The sequence below is a fragment of the Neocloeon triangulifer genome, unplaced genomic scaffold, assembly GCF_031216515.1.
Source record: "Neocloeon triangulifer isolate White Clay Creek 2 clone unplaced genomic scaffold, ASM3121651v1 ptg000003l, whole genome shotgun sequence".
NCBI classification, from domain to species: Eukaryota; Metazoa; Arthropoda; class Insecta; order Ephemeroptera; family Baetidae; genus Neocloeon; species Neocloeon triangulifer.
In genome coordinates, this window is record NW_026775546.1 from 11631857 (window position 1) to 11649147 (window position 17291).

General features: G+C 38.6%; 4 protein-coding genes and 1 long non-coding RNA gene across 5 annotated transcripts; 3 read left to right on the top strand and 2 right to left on the bottom strand.

Annotated features, from left to right (window-relative positions):
• The first annotated feature begins 2947 nt into the window (after positions 1 to 2947).
• LOC132192853 (SWI/SNF-related matrix-associated actin-dependent regulator of chromatin subfamily A containing DEAD/H box 1 homolog) lies at positions 2948 to 6730 on the top strand. The gene is made up of 4 exons (XM_059613029.1): positions 2948 to 3114; positions 3255 to 4615; positions 4770 to 5278; positions 5364 to 6730. Exons 2-4 carry the CDS (start codon positions 3260 to 3262, stop codon positions 6469 to 6471), a joined length of 2973 nt encoding a protein of 990 aa, XP_059469012.1. The 5' UTR covers positions 2948 to 3114; positions 3255 to 3259; the 3' UTR covers positions 6472 to 6730.
• A 443-nt stretch (positions 6731 to 7173) lies between these two features.
• On the top strand, positions 7174 to 11468 carry LOC132205676 (uncharacterized). The gene is made up of 8 exons (XM_059634919.1): positions 7174 to 7269; positions 7334 to 7588; positions 7669 to 7976; positions 8031 to 8250; positions 8353 to 9178; positions 9232 to 9593; positions 9650 to 10155; positions 10604 to 11468. Exons 2-8 carry the CDS (start codon positions 7493 to 7495, stop codon positions 11352 to 11354), a joined length of 3069 nt encoding a protein of 1022 aa, XP_059490902.1. The 5' UTR covers positions 7174 to 7269; positions 7334 to 7492; the 3' UTR covers positions 11355 to 11468.
• A 517-nt stretch (positions 11469 to 11985) lies between these two features.
• Positions 11986 to 16119, top strand: LOC132192563 (STAM-binding protein). The gene is made up of 14 exons (XM_059612573.1): positions 11986 to 12112; positions 12305 to 12433; positions 12496 to 12594; positions 12658 to 12817; positions 12874 to 13202; positions 13261 to 13447; positions 13520 to 13657; positions 13711 to 13823; positions 13875 to 13977; positions 14037 to 14819; positions 15219 to 15507; positions 15566 to 15772; positions 15834 to 15906; positions 15996 to 16119. Exons 2-10 carry the CDS (start codon positions 12315 to 12317, stop codon positions 14097 to 14099), a joined length of 1311 nt encoding a protein of 436 aa, XP_059468556.1. The 5' UTR covers positions 11986 to 12112; positions 12305 to 12314; the 3' UTR covers positions 14100 to 14819; positions 15219 to 15507; positions 15566 to 15772; positions 15834 to 15906; positions 15996 to 16119.
• LOC132192565 (uncharacterized) lies at positions 13176 to 14410 on the bottom strand. The gene is made up of 3 exons (XR_009441344.1): positions 14229 to 14410; positions 13717 to 14154; positions 13176 to 13640 (listed from the first exon to the last, which is right to left on the bottom strand). It is a non-coding gene; the product is annotated as an uncharacterized LOC132192565 (long non-coding RNA).
• On the bottom strand, positions 15907 to 17263 carry LOC132192564 (CDGSH iron-sulfur domain-containing protein 2 homolog). The gene is made up of 4 exons (XM_059612574.1): positions 17155 to 17263; positions 16898 to 16992; positions 16719 to 16829; positions 15907 to 16478 (listed from the first exon to the last, which is right to left on the bottom strand). Exons 1-4 carry the CDS (start codon positions 17249 to 17251, stop codon positions 16395 to 16397), a joined length of 387 nt encoding a protein of 128 aa, XP_059468557.1. The 5' UTR covers positions 17252 to 17263; the 3' UTR covers positions 15907 to 16394.
• Positions 17264 to 17291: the final 28 nt, after the last annotated feature.

Sequence of the window (17291 nt, forward strand, 5' to 3'; positions counted from 1 at the left end):
AGCTGTGGCGTTTATTCGATTGAATTATTTATAAAAAAAATTGACTGAATTTCCGAAATCTTAAGATCATTTTTGGATTTATTCAATTTAAGGTTTTTACCAAGAGGGAAAGATAAACTTGCAGGTAGCTGCGGTTCAAAGCAGTTTTTATTTTAAATATTTTCATTCCCTATTAATGAGTCTCGTAAATGAACTTTGGGGACAATAACTTAAATAATACTTTTTATCATTATATTTTAAGAAAAGTTGTATATTATGCACTCAAAAATAATTTTGTGAGCAGAAAGGTGAGAAGAATTCTTATTTCTTTCCTTTCATCTTAAAGATCTGGACTATTCCTTGCTACATGTAAATCTTCAAGACTGGTTTTAGAACTGTTCAAACCACTCACAATTTACAAATTGTAAAATTCTTAAAGTGAGCGTGGCTCGTATGATGGATGGTTCGTTTAGAAAGTGGAGATCATTTTAATTTTTAAAAGAGCCTTTATAACTTCTGAATACACAATATATACGAAACGCTTTCATTTCACGTTCAATGCTCTGTGCAAAGGAAAATCAAACTTAGCAAATCCAGGTAAGCTTTGAACAAACACTGGAAAGACTTTGCGCAAACAATTCTCGCCGCCGCCAAAGTTGGAAAACAAAGCCATATTTTTTAAATTAATCTGTCCTATTTCACATATCTTAAAAAATAATGTGCTCCTGCTCTTATCACAAATTAAATAAAAATATTCACCTTTTCCACATTAAACTGCTCACGTTCCGCGTTAATAATAATTGTTAAAACGTGTGCATGCCTGTCTCTTTGTAAAGGGAAGGAGAGAAAAAACCGAAGGTGCATAAAAGCAGTCGAAGGTCCTGCTGCACATTTATATAATATATATACGTGCGGTCCGGGTGTGCTTGAGAAGGTTGTTTACGCGCCGAGTGCGCATCTCTGCTCTCAGGTAATCAGTTCCGCAAGGTCAATGAGGGGGTGACAGACCGTATTCATTGCTCAACAATAGACGGGGCTTCTTTTTCCCCACGAAAATGCATACCTGTGAGTCATAAACAAGTTTTCCAGCAGAGAGATGCACCGCGCCGACTGCACGTACGAAACGTCTTGTTCTTGTTCGCCGCCGCCGAATCAAAGAAAGCAGAGTCGGTGCCAGAATAAAAGAGGCTGCACTTCCGGCGGAAGGTGATTTGCCACAAGTCGGAAAGGGTCGGAAGTCGGATCGAATTACACCAAAATGTAATATTAATATACGTTTGCAACGCAGGTCACTCGCTGGCCGATCTGCTCCTGAACGAGAGCAGAGGCAGAATGAGTGCCGCGTGTTCGTGTTTTGTATTATTATCATGTGTGCCCCTCCTAGGCCGCGGCCGGCCGGCCGGCGAGCGCGGCGCATCCGACGCGATTTTCGTTCTTCCATTCTCTCCGCTCTCTTTAGCACAGATTTTGGTCACTCTCTTGATTTAATTTTATTGGAACTAAAATTTTTATGAATTATTGTTATTGTTGTTTATTTGAACAAATTGTTACATCACATTGTTTACATATTGTTTGGAAGGAAGCATTTTTTTTTTTTATTAATTAAATTAATTTTTTTGACAAATACATCAAGCGTTTTCAGCGAGATGCGCAGGCTGATTTAATATGCATAAGATCTGGAAAAGTTACAAAATCAGCCTGAAAATATTGCATCATACCTCGATATGTATTTAATTACATTTTACTGTGGCGATAAGTCATTCGCGAGATGAATTAATTCTTTATCCCATTTGTCGTTAGAATGATTTTTACAGGCGTTAGGCCCTGAATTAAAATTTTATTTTATAATATAAAATTTATTATGAGCAGCACCCGCAGCCAAACATTTAGAGCAGATCGATTTAATTGTTTTTCTGTGCCTCAAAACCAGCAGAATTATATCAATGCTATCAATGGACTAGTAATAAGTAATAATTTATTATCCCGACCTTTCATGTAATTTTTTTTAATATTAATTCTACTAGAATAATTATTGCCTGTTTTATTTATTAAATAAGAACTCTTAATTTTTGCAGTAGGTTTAAAAAAATTATTATTGGTTGTGATTTCCAAGCAAAGTGTGACGATGGATTTAATAAAAACGTGAGCTTATTTTAGTTTTATGTCTATTCAAAGAAATGAAGCAGGAAATATTACAGATATTATATATGGTGAAGACAGAAAAGACTGGACTGGTTTGGCCGCAGCAGGTGAATTCGGTGGCTCTGGACTTTTGGAAATGATCAGAAGCAAGCGTATATCAAGAAATTCCGCAAGAACTGAAACTCCTCTATTCTAATTCACAAATTGACTAGAGTAGATTAAATAATCATAATAATAATTAAAAATTCGTTTTTTTTTAGTTGCAAATTTAACAACAAACAAATTTAAGTTTTATAACATATAGTTCTTTTGTTTAAATTTTTCGAAAATATGTAAAAAAAGAATAATCCTGTTTAGATAGAGAGAGTTACATTATTGTTTTTATTTAATTTTCTTTCATTGCTTATTCTGTTGATCGAGATAAAATGCATGGTTTACTAAATAGGAATAATTTAATTTCAACGTGCTTTGAGTTTCCTTTGAACCTTGTTCAAATTGGAATTTATGGTATTTATCGTATTTATATTTAAAAAATTCTATAAAATATGTCCACAAAAAAAGTGAAAAAAGTTGAAAGTGAAAGTAAATATTTTGTTTAGCGAAATTTTTCTGAAAATATTTAGGGGCTATTCGATGCCAAAAGTTAGAACCCAGTAGAATAATCGCATTAGCGAACTTACCATGGAATATTAATGATATTAATATCACTAACTAATTCATGACTGTGTTTTCTTTCATATGGCCACGTGTTAAGTTTGCTGATATTTTAAATTAAACTTGGCGCGCTTTCATGATACGCGGATTAATTGGCGCGCATGCCCTGTCACTCCCATCCAACATCTCAACTCGCGCTTTTGACTTTGATTTCTCCAAAAAACAACACAAGAAGGCCGCATTGTCGGCTCTCTGCGAACTTTAATTAGGAGAATTTCCTCTAAAATCGGATCAAACGCGACTCCAGCATTGCAAATTCAATCGGATTCGTTGTCTGAGGTAAATTTTACTCCATTTTCATTTCATATTTATCGAGCTGCTCCACATAACTTGCCTTGAGCTGTCGGAGAAACGGCGACCTCGAGCAACAATCGTAAAGTGAGACGGACGATAATAATTTTGACTTCCTGGAATTTCAGGTAGAATGGAACCGAAGACGACGGTGAACTTGAACGGGAAGCCTGTTATCATTACCGGCTTTCTGAAGAAGTTTGAGCACAAACCGGGCCAAAAGGTGATCATCATCGATCGGGCAACGGGCATGAAGCGAATGCTGGAAAATGGAGCTGCAAAGAAGGACGGCGAACCGTCGGAAAAGAAGGACAAAACAGACTGCGACGAGGCCGAAAACTCCGGGGCCAAATCTGACACACCAGCAGACCAGACCAGCGCCGAGATAAACATTCTTTTCCTTCACAGTATGAACCCACTTCTGGATAAGATGGAAGTGCAGGATGCACTTGCGAGGTGCGAATGGAATGCTGTGAAAGCTGGCAGAATTCTCAAATCGATGAACGAGGAGCGGAAGGAAAAGAGGGAGCAGGAGAGAAAGCAAAATGAAAAGGAGGAACTGGAAGTTTTGGACGAGCCGCAGTCTCCGGAGTCTCCCGAGCCAAAGAAATACAGGAGAATTAGCACAACCCCTCAGGTTAAAACGAAAGAGGAGTATCGGAGGAATGAGGAGCTGTTTGCTAAAATGTGCACCAAATTTCCACTGAGAGACCGAATGTTCATTCAGCAGTGCTTAGTCCAGGCCAATTGGCTTGAAGAATTGGCGGCCACGCTGATCAGAGCCGGTCCGAAAAACGCCCGTCCCGTGCCTCTGTCCGACACCGAGAAGGAGCTTGTCCGGAAACAGCAAGAGATTGATGCCGAGGAGAAGAAAAGGCGAGAGGCGGAGATTGCCCTGAAAAAGCAGCAGCAGCAGGCGTCGGTCAAAATGAAGCCGTTGACCCCGTCCGAGATCAACAAAGCCATCAACGCCTCGTTCAAAAATATCACCTCTCAGAAATGCTCGCCCGAAGAAGAGGACGACGAGACTGAGCCTGACTACAGAGGCGACTTCAAGAAACGCACCCTGGACATGCTCAAGACAATCACCTTGGCAGAATTGGCCACTCTGCCTGGTTTTTCTAAGAAGAAGGCCGAAACGGTCATTCGAACAAAGCCTTACGAGATGTGGGGCGACATCAGAGGCAAGCTGGAGCGTCCGGTGGCCAACTCGTTAATCAAGTGTGCGGAAGAAATGTTTCGCGTTCGGGACGATGTGACCGAATTGATGCAGCAGTGCACCAGACTGTCCAAGCAGATGGCTGGAAAGGTGCGGCAAATCGTTTCGTCGAACGCCTCTGATCTGGCGGAGCAACCAAATACTCTAGGAGGGACTGATCTCAAGCTGGCGCCGTACCAACTGGTTGGATTAAACTGGCTCATTTTACTGCACAAACATGGAATAAATGGAATACTTGCAGATGAAATGGGTCTAGGAAAAACTATTCAGGTACTTATTAAATTTTTTCTATTCCAAGTTGTTAAAATAAATATTATTATTTCACGATTCGTTATTTATTTAATACAGATTAAGATTTAATATTAAAATTTCTTCTAAAATATCTTGTTAAATATGAATTAATTTTGTGAACTTTTTTATTCAGGTGATTGCATTCCTTGCCTACCTCAAAGAGCAAGAGTTGAAAAAAGGCGCCCATGCTATAGTCGTCCCAGCGTCCACCTTCGAAAACTGGTCCAACGAGCTGGCTCGCTGGTGCCCCAATTTGAACGTGATCAATTACTCAGGAAGCCAAGAAGAGCGGAAGCATTTTCGTCTCTGGTGGAAAAATGACAAGAACAAAGAGGAGGTTGACACCTACGACATAATCCTCACCACCTACAACCAGATCGGCAGCAACAAGCTGGACAGGGCCTTTTACCGCAACATCAACTTGCACTATATAATTTATGATGAAGCACACATGCTGAAAAACATGGCCACCCAGAGATATGCTGCATTAATGCAGATTCAGGCTGAGAGGAGGATTCTGCTGACGGGAACGCCTCTGCAGAACAATTTGATAGAACTGATGTCGTTGCTCATATTTGTGATGCCCCAAATGCTTGGAGAAAGGCAGGAGGAACTCACGACGCTATTTAAAATGGCGAACAGGTTGGTCATTAATTCAAACAGACAATTCCATAAATTAACTTTTTTTACGTTTTTTCCAAAATTAATTTTCTTACTTTAATTTCAGACCCGATGGCTGTAACGAATTTGAAAAGCAAAAAATACAACAAGCCAAGAAGATAATGGAGCCCTTTGTCTTGCGCCGTCTGAAGAAGGATGTTCTGAAAGACCTGCCTTCGAAGACAAACCACGTGGTCAACATTGACCTTACTTCCCATCAGAAAGACCTCTACAAAAACCTTGTGATGGAATTCTTTTCTAATGCCACCAAAGATGACACCCCACCTCCATCGGAAGTTCAATCTGAGAATGGAGACGACCTTGAGCAGCAAGAAGTTGAAGAGCCCGAACCTGATATTGCAAACACACAAGAGAGCAGCACCCTGGGTGGCAGCATGAGTGTGATGATGCTGATGAGAAGAGCGGCCAACCACCCTGCACTCCTACGGCACCACTACGATGACCGTCTTGTAAAGAAAATGGCCAAAAAGCTGTTAAAAGACAAAACCTACAAGGAAAACCGAGAGGAATCCATTCGTCTGGACTTGATGGAAATGTCCGACCACCAAATTCACCAATTGTGCCGCAACCACCCCTGTATTGAAAAAGACGTCCTGTCCGAGCAACAAATTCTAGAGTCGGGTAAATTCAACGAGTTGGACAAACTTCTCCCTGAACTGCAGAAAGGTGGCCATCGAGTGCTCATGTTCAGCCAGTTTACGCAAATGATGGACATACTAGAAGATTACTTAAACATTCGTGGCCTCAGGTACTTTCGACTCGACGGACAAACGCCGGTTGCTGAACGTCAGGGGATGGTGGACGAGTTCAACAGCGATGAGTCGATTTTCATCTTCATGCTTTCGACCAGGGCTGGTGGTTTAGGAATAAATTTGACAGCTGCAGACACCGTCATTATCCACGACATAGATCTCAACCCTTACAACGACAAGCAGGCGGAGGACAGATGCCATCGAGTTGGACAAACCAGGCCGGTCACCATTTATAAAATGGTGGCCAAGAACACCATCGAAGATGCAATGTACATGGTAGCGCAGAACAAACTTACTCTTGAACAAGAGATTTCTGGTGGATCTTCTGGAGGAAAGCAGAATGAAAAGAAACTGTACCACCTACTCAAGGAAGCACTCATGGCTTCGGGCGAGACGTCGTAGCAGCATTGAAAATGTGATTTGTGGGCTCTCTCTCCGGTAAAAGATTTTATTTCGTACCCATTGAAAATTGTTTCCTTTACTGAATATAAAATGATGTGCACTAATGATTAATGTGATAGGTATATTGTGCTGCGGAAAGAGCATCCAGATTATAAATGAGTACTCTTTTATGTAATAACCCAATGTCATAATTCCATAAATTATAATTCACTTAATAATATAATTTGTCCAGTGAGTTTCCAAAATAAATGGTCGAATATCAATTTTTTGAAAAAATTAATGAAATTTTATTATTCTTTTGCATTGACTTTTTATGCACAAAAATAATAAACTTCTGCGGAGTTTTCACATCATTTCACATGCTGCAGATAAAAAAGTGCAATTAAAAAAAAACACTTCATAATACAGCCTTATTGGCCAATACAATTTAAGTAATATTTTTTCTTTTTATTAAAAAAGCAGCGTTTTAATTTATAATAAAACATAATTTATGTTATGCAGTATTATTGATAAATTTCTTTTTAAGAAATAAATTGAAAATTAATTTATTTTCCTTCTTCGATTTGGCTTTGAATTTTGACAGCCAAGATCATGGGGATAGGGGATAGACCACAGACAAACAGTCGGTGAGGTAGACTGACCCGCACGTTATTACGATGTATAGTGCCTAGTGCGCATGCGTTAGCGAAAATACAAAAACAAAACAAACGAGATTTAAAGCAGCACGCCACAGCACGCAGTCAGACGCAGTGAAATAAATTTAAAATTTTAACAAACTCAACAACAACTGGTGTTGAGGTGATTGATCAAAGCAGAATCAAATCATGTTCCGTGTCGTGTGTTCATTTCGTTAATTTTATAGTTACACGGATTCTAACTGTCGAAGCAGTAAGCAGTGGTCATAAGAAGAGGCAACTCCGTGCCGGCAACACAAAACTTTGCTTGAAATTTCCGAAATTTCTTCCCTCAGGACCATCAGATTCAAAGTAAATTTTTTAAATATTATACATGATTGAAAAATATGGCAAAGAAGAGCTCTTCCCCAAATATGAGGGAATTTGAGGGCACGGCAAAAGATTTTTTTGAATCGCAGGGCTTCACACTCAATACACTAAAGGTATGTATGTGTTTTTATTATAAAATGATTTTCTTGGTTAAAATTTTAAAGTATTTATTTTAATCTTGTTATTCTTTAAGTTTCTCAATATCAATGAAGGCAAAACTCAAAATGCTAAAAAGCCTGGCAGTAGCCAGCCTGGCCGGCCAAGTCGTGCCCCTCAACAACCTGGAGCTGGAGTAGCAGCACCCAAATCTGGTGATGGTGATGGACAACAATACATGCCTGTGTCTAGAATGCCATGGATCCCTGCCAAAGTTGGCAAAATAAAGATGCAGGATTCATTTTTCTTCAAAGAAATGATGATTGCCAGGAAGGACAAAGGCACACTTGGCTTGCAGCTGCATTGGCTGTTGAACCAGACATTCCCTTACTATTTGCCCAAAAGGTCATTTTAAAAATAAACCATTTTTATAACTTAAAATCTTTTATATTGAAACAGGTATCACCAGATGGACTGCAAAGCTTTGCAACAATGCTCGCCAAATGGTCGATACTGGGCAAACGCTTCGTACTACATGCATTGCACTCAAGCTTACGGTGGAATGTACATGCTTGCTATTGATGATGTGCTTCGATCTGAAGATCCATTTTTCAAAAAAGGCGAGGAAGTTACTGTGCGCCCGTTCATGATCCCTGAATGGAAGAAGAAAACATTTGAAGTAAGAATTTTGTAATGCGGCAGGTTCAAATTTTTAATTTTTAATTTAGTAATTTTAATTTTTCATGGAAATGAACTAAAATTATCTCTTACAATTTTTTAGGGAAGGCTGGATCTGTGCGAGTCGTCTGATGAAATCCTCTTTGACCCTTGGCTGATTCTGCAACTGCCCTACAGCAGCAGGCTCTTGCAACAGTGGTATGTTGCTTTCCTGGCTGAAGTGTTACGTTTCCAGAGGGAAGTTGCCGATTTTCACTTCATGACAGTGCCAAAAGAACTGGAGCCAGTTGCGTTCAAGCTTGGGCAGCTAAATAATGAGTTGACCAGACATGCTGTTTCTGTGTGCAGAAAACTAAGCATGGTCATTAATCAGTGTGAGCCAACTGGACAAATTGCCTTCTTTCTCCAAGGCAGCCTTGGCAAAGTAAAAAGCTACTTTTCTGTAACCCTGGCAATGTTGAGGTTTATCACTAGTGACGAATGCAAAAAGCTGATGAAAGCTTTAAAGCAGATGGCCTGGAATGGCAGAAGCTCCACTGAAAATCGGTACGAAACTTTTAAAGAAAACCTTCGGCATGGTGACCTGTATCACTTCATGAGTCTTGGAGATGTTCCTCATCCATTTGCTTACAAATACTGGAAAAAGAGCTCTTTGGGAATCCCAAAATTTGAAGACCTGGATGCTGATGTATCTATAGAAATGGAAAAGGAACATATTGAGCTGCAGTATGAAGTGGAAATCTGGAAGAGCATCAGAGCCATCAACCCAAATGACGTGCTTAAGTTTGTGGAGGAGAAGGTCATCAAGGCTGGAAAGTTGACGGGCGCAAGTCAAGAGGCAATGATTAGGGAGCTGAGGAATAAATCTGTACCTGATGATGATTATAAACTGATGGGACACTGCTACTTGATGTACCACCACTTTCTTGGTATTTTGTTTTACTCATTCCTCTTCCAAGTACATAAATTTTTATTTTTGCAGCAACAAGCAGCAAGGAGGAAGGTTTGCGAAACGCCGATTTTGGTGTGATCTACCAGCTAAACACTTTGTTTGGGGATTTGCACCTGGCTGTAGCTCAGGCTGCCCTAGTTGAGATTACAGAGCTTGTCATCAACTCCAAAGGGAAAATCAAAGTCTTCAAAATTTTTGAACCAGACAACAGTGTCCCTACCCTGTCAATAAAGCAGATGTTACGCACATTGGAAAACGTTAGTCAGGACAAAAGCTGGGAGTTTGATAAGTTGCTCAAAGGCCTGCAAAATGAGTGTGCCAGGCTCAAAGCTAAGCCTGGTGATTACCCAAATCTGGAATATGGAAATGATAGAATTGTGCAAATCTTGGAGGTATTTTAAAATTGCTGCTTTAGTTTTGGTAAAGTTAAAATATATTTGATTCCCAGGCCAGAATCAAGAAAATTTTGTTGGAGATGATTGAAGGTCCTATGGGACAATTCGCCGGCCCTATTCGTCTTTATGGAGAGATGTCAGCTGTCCAGTACATTCTGCCTTGCTTTGTGGCTTCGTTCCTCGACATGGACGCTGATCCTTCAGTTTCTGTGGCATCTAAGAGACAGTACCTTGACTTCGTTCATCAAATGATCAAGACCTATGAGACGTGCAAATACTATGAGTGCCACAAAAAACATAACCACTTTGTCAACCGAACAACCAGACTTCTTGATACTTATGGCCAATTCACTGTCATTTCCCGAGTTAATGTGGACCTCGATAAAGCAATGTCGGGAGTTCTCAACTTGATGCCACGAAGAATCAATTATCTCCTTAAAGAAAAGTTCCTTTTCGTTCTGCTTTCCACAGTCATGCGGCAATGTGACCATGATACAGAGTACGACATCAAGTTCTCCTCATTCTCTTGGCCCTTGCAGTTTTACCATTTGATGTGCAGGTAATTTGAGTAATTTTAATTTTTTTTTTTTTTTTTTTTAAGTTTTAATACAAAAATGACACAATAAAATATAATGTGTCATTTTCCCTCATTCTCATGAAGTGAGTGTCACCTTGGTGCTTATCTGTTTATTTATATAATCTTTTATTATTAATCAGTACTGCGGAATAATACGTATTATTTGTATAACTGAAATTAATTTGAATTATTTCAATCACTTATCTTTTAAAAAAGCAAACAATTTTAAATAATAACTTTTTGCTAAGTTTATTCACAGAGTATTTTCACTTTTCAAAATATTGGTGGATATTCGTCTTAGTATGTAAATATCGTAAATATCAGCCATTATGGTTATATGCAGTTGTATGAAAAGAAATGTATGTTTCTTCAATGCCGTATAGCCCGTCACATGAATCGTAACAAACATGTATTCCTTTTTGTGTTTTAGGATGCTTTCTGCTGTGGAAGCTGTCGATCCAGAAGCCTATAACTCTGTTGACCTGTCCATTGGTCACTGCTACAAAGCCTTCTTGTTTGCATCAATGGTTGAAGACTTGGGAGTTACACATCCAGTAGTCGAAATGATCGATCCCATGTTGAAAGAAGCTGGCTACCGGTGGAACAGCAAGTTTCGTGGAGAACCAGTGGTGTTGCGAGCTTTTGAGAACACAACCATGGAGCAGCTGCTCGGAATCATCTTGTACACATATTTGAGAAATCTAGACTTGATTGCTACACCCATAAAACCTAAGCAGTTTGAATTTGTTCAGCGCTTCACTCCAGACCCTGTTCAGGTTGCCTTCTTTAACGTGATGGAGGGGAAGTTGTGGGAGCTCAAGCTGATGGTGTCCAAATGGCTGAGTGCCAAAAATGGAGAGCTAAATCTTTCCATGATCACTTTCAAGGAGGCCAAGGCTCGAGAGAACTGCTATAAAAACGTGTTGAGCACCCTGACTCCGGACGGAAAGGTGCAAATGAAGAAGCCAGGGCAGATCAACTTCTGTCCAATTCAGCACTGTCGTTGGTGTGGACAGGCTGAGGGTGTGAAGAATTTCATTCTGTGTGATATGTGCTTGGATACCCCGGAGTACCCAGACAAAAATTTCTTCTGCTCGATGGATTGCTCGAATGCCATGCAAGAGCAGCACAAAGATGAGCATGAAGAGTTTCTCCTGAAAAGGCTTACCTTGAGCTTTTGAATTTCTTACCACATTTAAAGTTAATTTTCATATTAAAGCTATTCAAATGCTCAGCATAATGAAATTAAAAGTATTATCGAACTGTATACAAAACAAACAGACTGAAATTTGTATTTTATTATTTCTTCATCACAATCAACATAAGTACAATATTAATATTTTTTAATAATTGTTTTATTTTTAGTAGTTCATAAAATTAACGGAATGAAATGCTTTCTTTGGAAATAAGGTAATTTCAGTTTCAGGGCTTCCGAATATTTGCATAAAATAATACGACCAATATTTATTAGTTAAAATCAAGAAGCATAAAATGTTATTACTTACTATTTTATACTTCTTGGTTAAAATTACAAAAATACAGTTGTTGCAAGATAGGAAGAAAAAATTATTTTATATTTTTATAATTATTCAGAATTATTTTAGACACAAAAAGAGAAAATTGCTTAAGTGTGGAACAATAGCTCTTTCTCTCTTATGTCATGTAATTAATTAATATCGAGATCGCCAAAACACTTTTGCGGACAACTAAAGAGTGCATAGTGCATCCTAGATCGCCACAATGAGGATTTCGCGCTCAAATCCTTTGTGCTTTGACGGCAAGGCTCTGGACGATACTAGCGCCACTGGTTCAGTGAACTTCCGTTAGTAAACAAAATCCACCTGTGCCGAAAAACGTTCCACCTAAAGTCCCCATTTTATTGGTCAACTTGCGGTCTGATTCAGGAAAATAAAACTGATTTTCTATGCAGCTTCAATAGGTGAGACAGATTTCCTTGAATTGAGGGATAAAAGACCAAAAAAATAAAGCTTTATCGCCATTTTTAGCAAAAGGAGTTGTGTGTGTCTCGCAGGTTAAACCCTTTTCATGGGTGTGTTGTTAAAAAATTCCTATGTATTTTTCTCGATTTAACATTGTTTAGAATATGTTTTGATTCAAAATTACTGATTAGGCTGAAAACAATGGACAGAGTGCACAATCCTCCCACATCCAACCCTTCAATGGAGCCGAATCTGAGGCTGAAGTGCTTGACTCAGCTCGGTGACAGTATAGAAATAGATGCTACCATTCCAGCAAGAAGGTATAAAATTTTGTCTTCAATGAGCTTTTTGTATTTAATTAATATAATTTTACCTTATTTAGGTACTTCCGATCAGGACTGGAAATGATTAGAATGGCAAACTGCTACAGCGAGGAAGGCAACTTCGAAAGCGCTTTCATTATTTATATGAAATTCATTGTGTTAGTAGTAACTTTCCTTATTAAAATGATTTGTGGCATTATTTCTTTTGGATTTGTTTTCAGGCTCTTCCTTGAAAAGATTAGGAATCACCCTGACTTGAGTTCTGTCAGCGCAGTCGACAGGGAAGTTAATAAGCAAAAGTTGAAAGAAGTTTTGCCCGTAGCTGAAAAAATCAAGTCTAAGCTACTCACAAGGTTTACGGAAGAGCATGAACAATACAAAGTAATAACAGTAGTTAAAAGTTAAATTACTAATAAATAGAAAAATGGAAATTTTAGAGAGAGGCTGAACAAAGGAGGTTTTTGGAAGAAAAGGCAAGAAGGGAGGAGATTGCCAGGCAAGAAAAGGAACTGGCAGACAAGCTGTCAGCGCTGGAGTTAAAAGGCGCCACCAACTACCACAAACAACCACCTTACACAGCTAAACAAGATTCTGACTTCATTGTTCCGATTTCTCCCAGCGACATTTCTTACCCCAAAGATCCTGATTTGCTGGATGAAGAAGAGCAATATTCGACTGAAGATTATGATAAGATCTCGCCTGTGACTCAAAAATATCCAGTCCCAGACAGATCCCTGAAGCCTTCAAAGCTTGAAATCCCAACTAGGTAAAGTGTACTTAATAATAATATTGATCAATTTGAGAATAATTCTAATTTATTTTAGCTCCATATTGAAGCCAAACATAGACAGGTCAACAAAACCTCTGTCTCTCCTTAGTCCCTCTCTACACAATCAGCTAGGACTTCGAAAAGTCATCATCCCTTCGAAGCTACTATCACAGTTCATGAGTCTGGCACAGAAAAACACCGACCAGAACATCGAGACCTGTGGAATTCTTGCTGGAAGCTTGGTTTGTATAAAATAAATACTTTTTTCTTTTTATGATTAGCTATCTAAATACTTTCTCTCTGTTTCCTTTTAGAACAAAAACCAACTCCAGATAACACACCTTTTGGTTCCAAAGCAAAACGGCACTCCTGATTCTTGCACGACTATGAGTGAAGAGGAGATCTTTGATTTCCAAGACCAACATGACCTTATAACTTTTGGATGGATCCATGTAATACAAATTTTCTCTTAATGTTTTTTATGCTCAAATTCATTATTTTTTAGACTCACCCGAGTCAAACTTCGTTCTTGTCAAGCGTGGATTTGCACACGCACTGCTCTTACCAAAGAATGATGCCGGAAGCAATTGCTATTGTTTGTGCCCCCAGATATAAAGAGTAAGGAGTTATGACTTTTTTTAATATATCATTCATATTTCCTTCTTCCAGAACTGGGATTTACATGTTGACAACTAGTTACGGACTAGATTTCATTGCAAATTGCAGAAGCACTGGATTCCACCCGCATCCTTCGGAACCTCCCCTATTCACTGTAAAATTAATCATATTTTTAATGATGAATTGATCTAAATGATATGTTTTTATCTTCAGACTGCTGAGCACGCCATGTTTGATGAACTTGCACCCATCAACGTAGTTGATCTAAGGCGATGATTTGATTGAGTGAATCGTGAGGTTTGACCAAAATGTACTACTTGTTCATTGCTACCTAAAATAAGATGAGAAGTGAGAAAGTGTGCAAGCAATGCCAATTTATGATAAGGCATATAACACATTGTGTACATTAATGAAACGATATTAAAGGCCTTCTTGCTTGTGATGCTTTAAAAGTGAGCAAATTAGTTGCTTTGCAGTTAAAAGTATTTATCCAATCCTCAGTGTGCCCAGCACGACTTTATGACTGTTGGAACTTATTTGAAGTAAAAATAAAACAATCCGACTGCTATCGCAGTGAATGATTTTGAGTCACTAGCATTAATAATCCACCTTGGACGCCATGCGCAAAAACAGTATCTTATCTAATCAACCTGTTCAAGTTGGGAAACTTGCAGTCTTCATCAACGGCAATTAAGTTACAGAGTGGTCTTGAAAAGTGGTGTAATTTGCTTGTATTTGCTTTATTGTTCGGTTTAAGATCCAGTTCTAATTTTACAAATATTTGCCCTCTTTTGATTATCACAAGTGGAGTGGCAGTTTGTATTAAGACAGCACTTTGCTGCAGGGTAGATAACTCTATTTACTCTTCCATCTCTATCTGTGCTGAGCAATTGTGGTCAATCAAAAGAAGTAGTCACCTTTTGAACACAATAATGAGGACAATTTTGATCTCGTTCACACTGTGCTCTGCGATATTTATTCACCTTCTGCAGCCAGGTAACAATAATTTACTCTGTAAAAGCTACTTTAACTAATTGTTTAGTTAAATTATAATTTGGAATTTTTAACTCGTTGATTTCCTGCTAAACAGGAAAACAATAATTAAATTGATATGGTATGATGTTTTTATCAGTTTTTTTTTCAAAATTAAATTGATCTTTTTCTTCAATGGGCTGGGAGCAGGGAAGATCCGTGTTTTGCTGGTAATTTTCTATTTTTAATTTTTAACCGCAAAATAACCAACAGGGAAATTGACCATAGTCTGTCCTAGTCAAAATGGTGCGATGTGCTGGGAGGTTATGTGCATGACCTCCTGTAGCACTTGCATATTAAATTAATATTTCTATTAACTATAATTTTTTTTTTTATTGAAGTTAGTAATGCATTTTTGTTAAGGACGATGCGCCCAGATACCCTCATCAGAATCGACTTTTTCTCCAACTCCATCAGTCCTTCCATCCTCATCTTCACATGGAGAAAATCAAACTAATGTCCCGCCTAGTCCGACTCCAACTGCAGTGACCCCTTCCTCCATTAGACCACCAGAAAATGCAACTGTATCATCTGCCTTGCCGTCTCCCACAGCCAAAATTGAGATGGTCGGATTTGACAATGAAGAGGCAAGCGAAAGTCCTCGCATTACTATGACAGATCCAACAATAGAAACGACTGCTGCGAATAACTTGTATGACGCAAAAATAACAATCAACTTTCTTGCTTACAATGGCAATATCAAATTACAGCACTTCTGATGCAGTGACAGAGTCAACAAAGGAGCAACTCATTCCCGACGAAGACCTGACCCTGAGCTTCATTTCAACATCGTCACACATCAACACAGCCACGGCCTTCTTCCCTGAAGCAAAATCTGCAGTAATCATAACTGGTTCTTTCCTAATTGTAGCAATTGTGGCTTACGGAGGGCTGATAATTTGGAAAAAAGTTTTGGAGTAAGTTTTATAATTCTATTGTTTAATTTCAAGTGAAATATTCTAACAATTTTCAATACAGGAGGAGATACGGAAACCGTGAGTTGCTGGTTAACGAGGAATTTTACGATGTGAACGGACTGAAATACTTTGAGGTTGGTTAACTTTTTCTGAGTAACAATTTATTTTTTTAACAGCATTTGATACATTAAACAATAATGTTTCTACTCCTGTCTTGTTACAGTTGTGATGGAAAAGTCATCGTTACCTCGACTTAATCACTAATGCACCAAAAATTTTGTAAATCTTTAACTTATACGAACCAATCAAATAAACTTGAAACTGTGAAACAAAATCCTTCACCTCTTTAACAAAGAAATACTACTACTGCGGGGGAAAGTATGAAAAGTGAGCAATTTACTACAGCACTGGAAAAATATTGCTTCTATTTGGCAAAACTGCCTGAAAAAAATTGCAATGGCCAATGATGCATTTTTAAATTTAATAAGAGAGGCGCACTTTTGTACAACGGAAGTGGGGGGAAAATGCTGTGCTCTGCTGACTTGCTAAATGTTGCACAACCAACTCTTTCTCTGCGGCTCTAAAGGTTAGAAAAGGTGTCTCAAACGCCGCAAGGAAGTTACTACTTATGCTTCACAATGAGAGGACCAACGTTGTCTCCAAGTTCCTTATTCATTGCCCCGTGGCTACCATCACAGTAGGGGAACTGCAAAAAATATTTTTTTATTAAATGCCAATTAATTTTTTTTCAGTTAAAAGAAGCATGAATGTATTATTAAATTAGATATGCTTTTCTTATTTCCAGGATAGATTTCAAAAAATCACTTTATACCATGTATTTAAAGAAAAATATTTTTCTACTTCTCAAGGAGTAAGCAACAGGCGTGACATTATGTAACGCCGTGAACTTGAGCCTTTTTTGCAAACGTCATAATATTGTTATTACCTTCTTGCTTCTCCAGCACCGGCAAAAGGCGGCCTTCTCATTAATATCCTCAATATCGACACTGTCCACCACTTTTGCGGAGTCTTTCTTAATGCCTGGGTTTACTTTACCCTAATGCGAATAAAAAATAATAAAAATTGATTTGAATAAATTCCAATGTTTATCATTTTTGAACTAACCTGACAGCGACCCTTTGGGCAAAAAGCTCTGTAGGACATGTAGCCGAGACCACCGACGGCAGCACCGAAAGGAACGAGTCGGAGCCAATCTTTGACTGCAATAAAATTTATAAGAGCATGATTAGAGGCAAATCAACCAAGCCTGGTACTTGGCAAAAAAACGTGAAAGGCCAACATTTGGTACACAAATTTGGCTGAGATTTAGCCTACAGTCTGGTAAATTTAGCGTTAATAGATAGTTTATGGTCTAAACTCACATCCCAGGCGGAACCATCCTCCGATTGATTCTGGAATCGGCAAATTCGACAAATAATTCGGCAAGCTAACTTTTACAAGGTGTGAGATGGGCTCCATTTTTGATGAGTACTGCTGCCAACCTAATAAAATTCACGTA